The 12,508-nt window shown below is 37.7% G+C and overlaps 2 protein-coding genes across 2 annotated transcripts in view; both read left to right on the top strand.

The window, feature by feature from the left end:
• The window catches only part of Ephx4 (epoxide hydrolase 4), a 35,292-nt gene extending 29,502 nt beyond the window's left edge, over nt 1-5,790 (top strand). The window contains exon 7 of the mRNA XM_005385060.2: nt 5,225-5,790. Within this exon, the coding sequence (XP_005385117.1) occupies nt 5,225-5,456 (232 nt within the window). The 3' untranslated portion in view covers nt 5,457-5,790. The remainder of the gene's footprint in view (nt 1-5,224) is intronic.
• A 1,671-nt stretch (nt 5,791-7,461) lies between these two features.
• Nucleotides 7,462-10,918, top strand: LOC102026439 (lysophosphatidylcholine acyltransferase 2B-like). Its single transcript, XM_013514538.1, has 3 exons — nt 7,462-7,761; nt 9,131-9,913; nt 10,467-10,918. The coding sequence occupies exons 2-3, from the start codon at nt 9,283-9,285 to the stop codon at nt 10,484-10,486; spliced, it is 651 nt and encodes a 216-aa protein (XP_013369992.1). The 5' UTR covers nt 7,462-7,761; nt 9,131-9,282; the 3' UTR covers nt 10,487-10,918.
• The last annotated feature ends 1,590 nt before the right edge of the window (nt 10,919-12,508 follow it).

Genomic DNA, 12,508 nt, shown 5'->3' with positions numbered 1-12,508 from the left:
AATTTCAAAACAAGATGATAGGAAATCAACAATGGTTGTTGTATTACTTATTGTTATCTTCAAAGTAGTTGCTCAGATTACCAGATTAGAAGTAACTGTTCCTTTCAATAAACCAATAGAAATTAGTAGTACAATTATCTTAGCTATTTTGTGTGTGTACATATAAATATATTCCCTTCCTTCTTTCCTTTTCTTCTTTCCCTCATCCCAGTTTTTCTTTCTTATTAATCAGTTTCTTTCATTTCACAATATCTATTGTGCCTTTCAGTTTTATTTACTCTTTCAGGTTATTACACAAGAGAGTGAATATGGTGTTTACACATGTGCATCTTGATTTATTTCACTTATGAGTATGGTCTCTAGTTGCATCCATTTACCTATAAAAGCCTTGAGTTTATCTTTCTTTATAGCTGAGTAATATTCCATTGTGTAAAAACAGCACATTTTTCTTATCCATCCCTCAGTTGATAGGCATTTGGGTTTTTTCCAAAGTTTAGCTATGACAAATTGTGCTGCTGTAAACATGGGTGCATATATATTTCTGTGGTATGATTTTTTATTCTTCTGGGAAAATACCCAGAAGGGGAATAACTGGGTTAAATGGGACCTCTAACCCTAATTTTTTGAGGGATCTCCAGACTGATTTCCAAAGTGGTTGCACCAGTCTTCAATGCCACCAACAGTGGAGAAGGGTTCCTTTTTCCCCACAAGCCCTCCAACATTTATTGTTGATTGATTTCTTGATTGTAGACATTCTTACTGGGGTGAGATGAAATCTCAGGGTTATTTTAACTTGCATCTCTTGAATGACCAATGATGTTGAACATTTTTTCATGTATTTATTTTCTATTTGTATTTCTTCCTCTGAGAAGTGTATATTCATGTCAGATGCCCATTTTTGGATTGGGTCTTTGAATTTGTAAGGAGGTCTGAGTTTTTCAATTCTTTATATGCTCTAGATATAAGTCCTTTGTCTGAGGGACAGTCAGCTAAAATGTTTTCCCACTCTGTGGGTTGTCTTTTCTCTCTATTGGTAATTTCTTTTGAAGTACAAAAGCTTTTTAATAGGATGAGATCCCAGTTGTTGATTCTTTGAAGTGTTTGCAGTGCATTTTGGTTTTGTTCATGAAGAGTGTGCCTAACGATATGTCTTCAAGATTTTGACCTACTTTCTCTTCCAGTAGATTTAGTGTTTCTGCTTTAATATTTAAATCTTTGATCCATTTTGACTTTAGTGCATAGTGATAGACACAATTCTAGCTTTAGTCTTCAGCATGTAAGAAGCCAGTTTTTCCAGCACTGTTTGTTAAAGAGGCTATCTTTCTTCCAGTGAACATGTTTGGCCCCTTTGTCAAAGATAAGGTGGCTGAGTGTGCTTGTAGTTGTGTCCATATCTTAGATGGCTTTTATTAGATTGAGATAAAGACTGTCTATGCTGATTTTCTGTAGGGTTTTTTTTTTAAATCATGAATGGGTGCTGGACTTTGCCAAAAGCTTTTTCTGCATCTATTGAGATGATCATATGATTATTGTCCTTGGCTCTTGATGGAGACTGCAAAGCAGACCTGAGCAGGACTTAAATTAATCAATTGGCTTTTCATGTTCACTTGTGAATCTGTCCAAGGCCTAGGCTCCTTGTTTGGAAATGGACGGCAGACTCATAGTAAGTGAACCTCTGAGAGTCACCAATCCCTACTAAAGCCTCTAATGGTGGATGAAGCTGGAAAACGTCAAAGGATAAGACGAGATCAGCCGCAGGCATCTCACTTCTAAGTAGATTAATTTAATCCTTATTAAGGATTAATTAATTACTTGGAGAAGTCCTTGTGTAATTCCTCCCTGCTTGAGTACTCCCCTCCCTTCTTCTGATAACCAAATAAATATGGGCCACCCAGAAAAGGTCTTGGTCTTAGCCCCAAGTGAATCTCAAATTCTGTGAGAGAGTTTTGATCCTCCTGGGGCCCTGAAATCATTCCATTTGCCTCTTTTTATTTAGCCTTCACCATACACTCATTTGGAAGATTGTGGACCTGATCAGCCTGCAATAACTAAGACCTATTATTAACCCAACAGGCTCTATTAATATGGTGTAGTACATTTATTGATTTACATATATTGAACCATCTCTGCATCCCTGGTATGAATCCCACTTGGTCATGGTATGTAATCTTCTTGATGATTTGCTGCATTCTGTTTGCCAGTATCTTACTAAGGAGTTTTGCATCTATGTTCATGAGGGAGATTGGCCTGTAGTTCTCTTTCTTGGTTGGGTCCTTCTCCAGTTTTGGTATAAGGGTAATGCTCACTTCCAGGAATGAGTTTGGGAGTATTGCTTCCCTTTCAATTTCATTAAAGAGTTTGAGAAGTATTGGTGTTAAGTCTTCTCTAAATTTCTTACAGAATTCAGCAGTGACTCTGTCAGGGCTTGGGGTTTTCTTTGTTGGTAGGTTTTTAATTACATCTTCGCTTTCATTGACTGATACTGTTCTATTTAGGATTTTTATATCTTCTTGATTTAACTTTGGTACTTCATATGTATCTAGGAATCTGTCCATTTCTTCTGCATTTTCCATCTTATTAGAATACAAGTTTTCAAGGTAGGTATAGATGATCTTCTGAATTTCTACAGGGTGTGTTGTGACTTCACCTTTTTCATTACTAATTGTGTGGATTTGTGTCTTTTCTTTCCTTTGATAAGATTGGCTAAGGGTTTGTCAATTTTATTTAATTTTTCAAAGAACCAACTCTTCAATTCATTGATTTTTTTTGTATTGTAAAACCTACACTCTTACATTTTATTTTATTTTTATTTTTGAGACACAGTTTCACTATGTAGTTTAGGCTGTCCTTGAACTCCCTATGTAGTCCCGGCCAGCCTCAAACTCGTGGTGATCCTTCTGCCTCTGCCACCTCCAAGTGCTGGGATTAAAGTCGTGCACCACCATGCCCAGCTATTTACTTTTTTTTTGGTCTTTTTGAGACAGGGTCTTGCTGTGCAGTTCAGGCTGGCCTCGAACTCACAACAATCCTCCTGCCTCAGCCTCCTGAGTGCTGGGGTTATAGGCGTGCACCACCACGCCCAGCTATTTACTTTATTTTATATTTCTTGTTAAATTTAGTAATTTGAAACCTTATAGCCAGAGAATATGCTTCTCTGTTAGTTTTCTGGAAACAATGTCCCTTTATCCCCAATTAATATGGTGATAATTTGTATTGTTTGGCAATCCTACTAGTCTTTTAAAACTCCCATTGCCAGGCATGGTGGTATAGACCTGTAATCCAAGCACATGGGAGGCTAAGGCAGGAGGAGCGCTATGAGTTTGAGGACTACCTGGACTACATAGTGAGTTAAAGGCCAGCCTGAACTACATAGCAAGACTCCCCAAAAAAGAAAAACAAACAAACAGAACAAAAGAAAAAGAAAAAATACTCCCCTTATTTTACTGATTCAATTACTGTGTGCATGGATATTGTCATGTGTAAGTGTATAATATATAAGTATGCAGATAACTGTTAGAAAATGTTTTCATTTTAAGTGGTTTGTAAGTCTGTGTAGCAATCCATCAATAATTAGGTATAGACACATATTTGTATCAATTTACCCTTCACAAAGAACTTAAAAATGTTTTTTCCTTTTTTTTTTTTTTGGCCTGTTCTGGGGATCGAACTCAGGGTCTTGCACATGGTTGGCAAGCACATTACCCCTGAGTTACATCCCAAGCCAACAAAGAACTTAATTTTTGTAACCAGAAGATGGTCACTCCCTATGGGCTGGGGATATGGCTCAGTGGTAGAGCACTTGCCTAGAATGAAAGAGGCCTTGGATTTGATCCAAGCATTACTGGAATCAACAACAAACACGACTAAATCCTTGGTAGGTATGTGTGTTATCCTTCACATGCCAGGATCATCCTGTCAACCCCAAGCTTGGTTTCTCTCTCTCTCTCTCTCTCTCTCTCTCTCTCTCTCTCTCTCTCTCTCTCTCTCTCTCTCTTAGGTTCTGGGGATTAAATCTAGGGCCTCATGCATGTCAGGTAAACACTCTCCCACTGAACTGTACCCCAGCCCTTATCAAATTTTAATTAACAAAAATGTGACTCAGTGTAGGACAATCTACTTAGATATTCATTCTCATTCTTAGCAGGAGTCTAATCAATACCATCCACCTTTCATAAAAGCAGTTACAAAAAGGTGTCAAAAGCTTTAGGATATTTGTACCTTTAGCTCAGGAATCCCCCTTCTGGAGTTCTGGCCTAAAGAAATTATCTGAAACACCAACCAAGATTTGGGCACAAATGCTCATAACAGCACTTAAAAGTGAGAAAAATACCATAATGTATAGGGAAAATGGTTGTCATTTATGGGTACTGTATGATAAAATAATATATTTTATAATTATTTTTGAACAATATTATTAAATGAGAAAATCCTAATAATTTAGTTTGAAATTTGCAATGTCTACAGTATATAATTTGTGTATATTTATTGCATTATTTTTATAATATAGTTCCAACTATATGCAAAGAAAATGACCAAGAGATCATTTTCTGATGATGGAATTATACAGATTTTATTTTTGTTCTTTATACTTTTCTGTATTTAAGAAAATACATAATAAAAACTTTGTTTGAAAAAGAATCTTGTTGTGAAATAAATCTAGTATCATGTAATATTAAAGGTCAGTCCATACATATTTTCTGATTTTTCAGCTCCAATTTTCAATAAAATATATCAGATTATCTAAGAGTAATTTAAACTACATTTAAACAGTAACAGAGTATAAATATCTCATCACATCACTCAGAAATTCTAGTATTTTTACAAATTCTTCATAGTGGTGAATTTCATATTTAATTGTAGTCCTCTATGAATTTTGCTAGCCTCTTCCTATTTGCAATTTTATTGGATCCGTTCTTAAATAACTTTTTTTTGTTTTGTTGTGGTATTTCTCAACCATTTTTCATTATCACTTCCTTAAGGAAACTTTATAAACATTTTTCCCTAATCATGCTCCACCCCCTGAAATTTTATAATGTTTATATATTATATGTATACTCATGCTTTATCAAAGTAAGATTCCCCCTGCCCTGAACCAATTTTTACCCCTTTGAAGGCCATATTGCTCCCTTTGAAGGTATAGTATGCGTAGTGTAGTGAAACATTGTGGAAAATGTTATCTTAACTTTTACAGTGGGTCTCAAAGCTCACATACTTTGTTTTATAGCTGCCTGCCTCTGAAGCATCACATGGTAACCACTCCAACATTACTACTGTGGGGAGAAAAAGATGCATTCATGGAGGTTGAGATGGCTGAAGTCACGAAGATATACGTTAAGAACTATTTCAGATTGACTATTTTGTCAGAAGCCAGCCATTGGCTTCAGCAAGACCAACCTGACATAGTGAACAAATTGATATGGACATTTCTGAAAGAAGAAACAAGAAAAAAAGACTGAGTTTTCTTTACCTTCTATGCAGGGTCTGTAATGAAAGCTCTAATTTTTAAAAATTATTCATCTTCTGTTTTGCTAGGGGAAAAATCTGTTTTAATATGCTTTATTATAAATAAGTATCTTGAAAATGGTATTGAAAAAATGTGAATGTGTGAACATGTGATATAGTGTTGATTTTTACCTGAAATATTTTTCACAGAAAAGTATCTGCCTTAAAATGTACACTTGTACAAAAAGGAAGTTGGGGAACATGGCTCAGTTTTGGTTTCTTGTTTTCTTTACCTTGTTGACATAAGGTGCCTTTTATAAATAAAGATTAAAGATTAGTTGTGCCATATTAAAAGACAAATTTGCAATGGTATAAATTGTATTATTTAAAAGTTCTTTTTACTATTTTTAACCGCTAAAAATTCAATATCAAATTATATATATATATATATGAAAATATAACTAGATGACTATGCATTCTTAAAATGGTCTGTAAGTACTATTTATACTGGGAAATTTAAACTACTTTTTGCAACTGGCATCTTGTCCTATCAATGTAAGAGACATGAAGATTCATATATATGTGTGTGTTCATCCATGTGTGTATTATATTTATGCATATATACTTGTTAAACATTGCAGAGTAGGGATGCACATCCACTAAGTTACTCTGAATTCTCAGCTTAATTGGTGAATTAGGAAAATGATCAAAATGTCTTTTTGCTCCATTTAATGTAACAAGAATTGAATACTGTACTTCCTGTCTGCACTAGAATCTAAGCTCCATAAGGCAGATTTCATTTTATTTTGTTTGCTAATATACATCCAGAGTCTAGAATAAGAGCCTGGTACACTGTAAGCAATTAAATATTGGCTCTATGAATAAATACAGTAGTCCCCATTATCCACAAAAGGTACATTCTAAGATGCCCCTGCTCTACCTCTGAGGACAACATGGAACACTATACAGTAACACCTTTTCCATCCTGATTACACACTTATTATGTACTGTGGCTATTTGTTTTTCAGTTTCCAGTGTGATAGCAAAACTAGCATGAATTTCTTTTTTCTTCTTTCCGGTTTCACGGATAGATTTGTTCTTACTGTAGTTCTTAGCAACTTCAGCATGTGATTTTTTTAAATTGAGAACTTTCACCTTTTCACTTAAAGGAAGCACTTTACAGCTTTGGCATATTTGGATTGCCATCATCACTGCTCTTGACTTTCGGTCCATAATTAAGTAAAATAAAAGTTACTGGAACACAAGCACTTCAGTACCAGGAAAATCTGATAATGGACACAGCTAAGTGACTAACTGGTGGGTAGCAGGTAGTTTATTCAGCATGAATTTGCTGAACAATGGGATGATTCACAGCCTGAGTGGGATGAAACCGAACAGTTGAGTGAGAGGAGTTGGTGAGTGAGATTTCATCACACTACTCAATTGGTGTACAATTTAAAACACAGGAATTGTTTTGGGTTTTTTCAGATGAGGTCTTGTTATGTAGTCCAGGCTGGCCTGGAATCACTCTGTAACCTAGGTTGCCCTTGAGCTCAAGATCCTCCCGCCTCACCCTCCTAAGGGCTAGGATTATAGGTTCATAATACCGCTCTTGGCCCTGCATTGTTTATTTCTGAACTCTTTTCATTTAACATTTTCAAACTGTGGCTGAGCACAGGTAACTGAAACTGGATAAAGAAGAACTGCTATAATACTGTATATCTGATATACTGCTATGCTGTGTGTAGGAGGAGAATATAAAATAAAGAGGTTACATGGAATTTTCCTTAAAAGGATACATAGAGTGCAGTTAAACAAAGATTCAAGGCTGGGCATGGCGGCGCATGCCTGCAATCCCAGCACTCGGGAGGCTGAGGCGGGAGAATCACCCCAGACTGGGCTACAAATTTAGCTCAAGGCCAGCCTGAACTGCATAGTGAGACCCTGTCTCAAAAAGACAAAAAAAAAAACAACAAAGATTCAAGAGTAGAAATGAACATTACAAGTAAGAGTGAGAAGACCTGCAAAATAGAGAACAATACCAGCTCAAAGGACTGTTCCTTGTTCCCTTAGCTTCTCCTTTGGTGCAGAAGACTACTAATAACATTGACAAATCATGGCACTTTAGAGACTACACTGTTGCCAAATTAGTCCTACACTGGTGAAAAGAATGTTTCCCTCACTGCGCATAATTCCCAAAGTGACAGAAGAAAGTGGAATGTCTCTAAGAATTCTCATTATACCATAGCAACTTGTATTTACAATAAAAACTCTATTCTTTACATACGTTACACTGGGGCCTCATAACAACATTACAAGGTAGGGTGCAACACCAATTTATAGATGTGTAAATGAGGTTTAATGAGTAACTTTGCCAATGTCCATAGTGTAAGTGTTGGATCCAATCTAAGGTCCGCCTGGCTATAAAGCCCGTGATCTTGCACTTACATCACATTTTGTTTACCAGCTTGGTCTCCACACCAGTCTTTCTGTGGTAGCGGTAATCTTGTATTCTTCAATAGATGGAACAGATGGAAACATGTCTCAGAGACCTACAATGTAACTTTTAATTCTGGGGAAAAAGGAATTCAAATTAGTGATTAGCAAACATAAGAATCCTCCATATGACATTGTCAGAATTGCAAGTGCTACCAGGTATAGAAGAAAGCCTGCCTCACGCCAACTTTGAGTTATTGTTTTTCCCTCTTTATCACTTGAAGAGAGCAGCAAAAAAGAAAGAAAAAAGAACCATGACTTGTTAGTTGTGTGTGTTGACATAATAAAGAAGTAATTCTGACTTACTTCAATGAAAACCTACTATTAAATTAATTTTGAGGTTTATTATTATTGTCACTTATGTCAGTTTGGAATGGTTATTGATTCATGTGGACCAATTTTAAGAATATGAACCAAAGCCGGGCATGGTGGTGCAGACCGGTAATCCCAGCACTCTGGGTAGCTGAGGCAGGAGGATCACAAATTCCAGCACAGCCTGGGCAATTTTTCAGGACCTTGTCTCAAAATAAAAAATAAAAAATGGTGGCTGAGGATGTAGCTCAGTGCAAAGACCTTGAATTCAATTCTCAGTAACACACACACACACACACACACACACACACACACACACATACAATCAAATGTGTTGTGGCCAATTCCGGCCTATTTTATTTGAAGATAGGGTTTCTCTAGATTCCCAGACTGACATTGAATTTGTGACTCTCTTTCTGAGTAGCTCCTAAGTAGCTGGGATTACAGGAGTGCACCATCATGCCTAGGCCAATTCTGACCTATTAAAATGAATGTACTCTAGTTTTCTAGTATGTGGAAAAGTGCTTGCAATACAAAGGCACAAGTGTGCCATCAGTTAAACTTAGGATAAAGAGAACTGTTTCCACACAAATCAGTTTGTAGTGAGAGTAAGTTAATTTGAGAAACTATCTGCCAAAGCAGTAAACTTTAAGTGGTACTTAAATTAAAAAGTTGTAATTAATATTTATCCATTCAAATTAATATAGCTTTAATAGGTATATGTGCATAATACAAATATCAGAATTTGCTATGTGAAAATAACTTATTAGCCATATATGCCAAAAGCAGGACGTTTGCAGAAAAGGAAAACTGATTTTCTGTTGATATGATTGTAAGTAGCCGGTTATATTTACCATCTTTGATTTTTCTGATTTCAAAGGTCATACATCATTTTCCATTCATTAACCCACAGTCCCCTCTAAGACTTCTATATGCACACAGAAAGAGTTCTTGAATGTGAGGAAGGGGTGCATGCTAGAGGCCACCCCCAGAGTCCAGCTGCCCACATTGTGAGTTTACTGAGAAGTCAGCATGAGGGCTGAGCTGTCTGTGGGCTCCGAGACGGAGATCTGGGAGACCGCAGTCATGCAGGAGAGGAGCCAGTCGCTGTACTCCCCGGTGGCCAACCCGTTCCTGCAGCAGACACACATCAGTGCGTGGCGCTGGGCCCGCGCCATCCTCCTGGGGACTGTGCTGGTGCCCATGCGGGTGGCCTGCCTCGCCTTCCTCTTCATCCTCCTCTGGCCTGTGGTCGTGCTTTCCACCTTTGGTCTTCCTGCTCAACGGGTCGAACCCACCAAAAGCTGGAGAAAAAATCTGATGAAACCAGTACTTACATTCCTGTTTCAGGTGGCGATCTTTTTTTGGGGGTTCATGGTTAAAGTGAAAGGGAAAAAGGCGACTCGAGATGAGGCCCACATCTTCGTTACAGCGCCACACTCCACTTTCTTTGATGCAATCGCCTGCGTTGAGGCGGGCTTACCCTCAGTGGTCTCTGCAAGTCAAAACGTGCAGGTCCCAATAGGTGGGAAACTCCTCCTGTTAACAGACCCAGTACTTGTGACCCGAGAAGACCCTGATTCTAGAAAGAATACCAGGAATGAAATCTTGAAGCGAGTGACATCTGGAAGGAAGTGGCCGCAGATTCTGATTTTTCCAGAAGGTATGTGCACCAATCGCTCCTGTCTGATCCCTTTTAAGCTAGGAGCCTTCTCTCCAGGTGTCCCTGTGCAGCCAGTGCTGCTCAGATACCCAAACACCCTGGACACAGTGACCTGGACCTGGCAGGGCTTTACAGGCTTCCAGGCCTGCATGTTAACTCTGAGTCAACCTTTCACCAGGGTAGAAGTGGAGTTTATGCCTGTTCATATCCCAAACGATGAGGAAAAAAGAGATCCCCTCCTTTTTGCCAATGCGGTCAGAATTAACATGGCAAATGCTTTGGGGGTGCCTGTGACAGACCACACTTTCGGAGACTGCAGACTGATGATTTCTGTAGGTAGCCTTCAACTCCCCATGGAAGCTGGTTTGGTAGAATTTACAAAAATTAGCCATAAATTAAAATTAGATTGGGATAACATTCATAACCATTTGGATGAATATGCTACAATCGCAGTTGCCTCAAAAGGAAGGGAGGTAGGAATTGAAGAGTTTTCAGATTATTTAAAACTCCCAGTTTCAGAGCCCTTGAGACAACTTTTTGCTCTCTTTGATAGGAATAAAGATGGTATCATAGACTTCAGAGAGTACATGATAGGCCTGACTGTCCTGTGTAATCCTGCCAACACCGAAAAGATTCTGCAAATGTCATTTAAGCTTTTTGATCTTGATGAAGACGGTTTCATAATGCAACAGGAATTCACTGCTATACTTCGGGCAGCTTTTGGAGTGCCAAATCTTGATGTTGCCGGTCTCTTTCAGGAAATAGCTGGAAAGAGCTCAACACATATCTCATACAACACTTTTAGGGAGTTTGCCGTGAAGCATCCGGTGTATGCCAGGGTATTTACTTCGTATTTAGATCTCCAGGGAGCCCATGTATATTCATTACCACAAGAAATACAGCCCTAGTCATTGTGTTGAAATGTTGAAGTCACCGCTGAACATCGTGAAAGTACCTTCTATGCAGAAATTTTGGTTGAAATAAAAATTTTCCTTTGAGGAAAAATTCAATCGTTTTTATTCTAAGTAGTGTGGACGTTTAGTTATTATATTTAAAATGCACTTGAGGTATATTTCAATTTGATTTTTAGATTACTTCTTTCTTCAGATAATGTTTGCCAGGCACAGTGGCGTGTGCCTACGGCACAGCTGAGGAGGGGACTGAGGTGAGGCAGGATTTCTTTACAACAAAGCAAGTCCTGGACTCAGAAGAAACCTAGAGGGGAGAGGTTGGGGATATAGCTCAGTGGTAGAACATGTGCCTAGCATGTGTGAGGCCCTCGATTGATGCCTTGCGCTTAGAAGAAAATGTTTGTTTCAATGATAAATGATCTACTCATAAACCTTAACTACACTGCAGGATTCTAGTTAGTGCTTTTATTTTGTTTAGTACTGAAGAATGGCCAGAGAAACGTAGCCCATCAGCTCCTTTCACTTCTATATAGATAGTATCTCACTGGCAGTAAATAATGAAATTACCTTTTTTAGCAAAAGAACTAGATAAATACCTCTTTGCTCTTTCACAAAACAACCCAAGTCTCTTATTTTACAGGGCAAAATGATAAACATCAGGCCAATATGGTATTGGAAATACATTGAAATGGTTAAATATGGTGTGGCTTCCCCCTCTTCTTTTATAAAACATGCAAATGATATTTAGAATGAAAAAGAAATCACAACAGATTACAATTTCTGGAAAACTGGCTAATATAAACATAGGTTATAAATGCAGGAGATACAACAAATTCTATTTTGTGTGGGTCTCAAAATGAAATTTTATGCTAATAACTGCATATTTTACATTTTCAAGACTATTCCTTTCATTCTGATGAGGCAACAGTGAGAACAGGAGCCTCTACTTACTTACCTATATACAAGGTATATGTTTCTATTACATACTTCCTACATACTTCTAGTTCCTGTTGGTGTAAGACAGCCATACATGGTGACGTGACCTTGAATACTACCCTTTCATACTACCAGGCAGAATGAACCAACAAAGTACTGTATCCCTGGAAATCATACCTACGCCAGGACAGGGAACAAGAGCCTATCTAGACACGGAAGTGAATATGAACCAATAAACATGCCTCACTACCCAGAGCTACTGTACCCTCAACTTAGTTTCATTGTAGTTAAATCTTAAAAATTCTTGCAGTCCCTCAGTACTTCCAAGAACAAAGCAACAGTTGGTCAAGGGGGAGGAGACAAAGAATGTTGACTAGTTCAGGTCAAAATCGCTTCTTTTTGCAAGCTTTACAAAAACATACCTAAGTAAACATATTTCTAGTAACCTTACTACAACCTTGAAGAAGTTGTGGAAATGGAACACCTAATGCTTAAAATTCATTAGCTTCATAGTATTTTGAGACAGTAGAAAGGAAGAAAAGATGAACAGGGAAACAGTAAGATGAGGAAAGTGAGGAAAAGGAAAGAAAAATACCAGATTTTGTTTTGAAATAATTTCCATGCAGTTCTGACCTAAGAAAAGGAGGTCAATAAGTGACAACCGAATAATCCCCATTCAGGTCAATATTGCCATGAAAATAAATCCGTATATGTGTAATTCAGACCTGATGATTTTTAATGTACTAGA

Source organism: Chinchilla lanigera, unplaced genomic scaffold, assembly GCF_000276665.1.
Source record: "Chinchilla lanigera isolate Chin_1 unplaced genomic scaffold, ChiLan1.0 scaffold00022, whole genome shotgun sequence".
NCBI classification, from domain to species: Eukaryota; Metazoa; Chordata; class Mammalia; order Rodentia; family Chinchillidae; genus Chinchilla; species Chinchilla lanigera.
This window is presented reverse-complemented; position numbering and strand designations above follow the sequence as displayed.

Excerpts from the sequence above, each read along its gene's own strand:
- LOC102026439 (XM_013514538.1), top strand. The coding sequence starts at position 9,283 with ATGAGGGCTGAGCTGTCTGTGGGCTCCGAGACGGAGATCTGGGAGACC. Across the intron at positions 9,914-10,466 it reads GATTCTGATTTTTCCAGAAG|GAATAAAGATGGTATCATAG; the intron begins GTATGTGCACCA and ends TCTCTTTGATAG.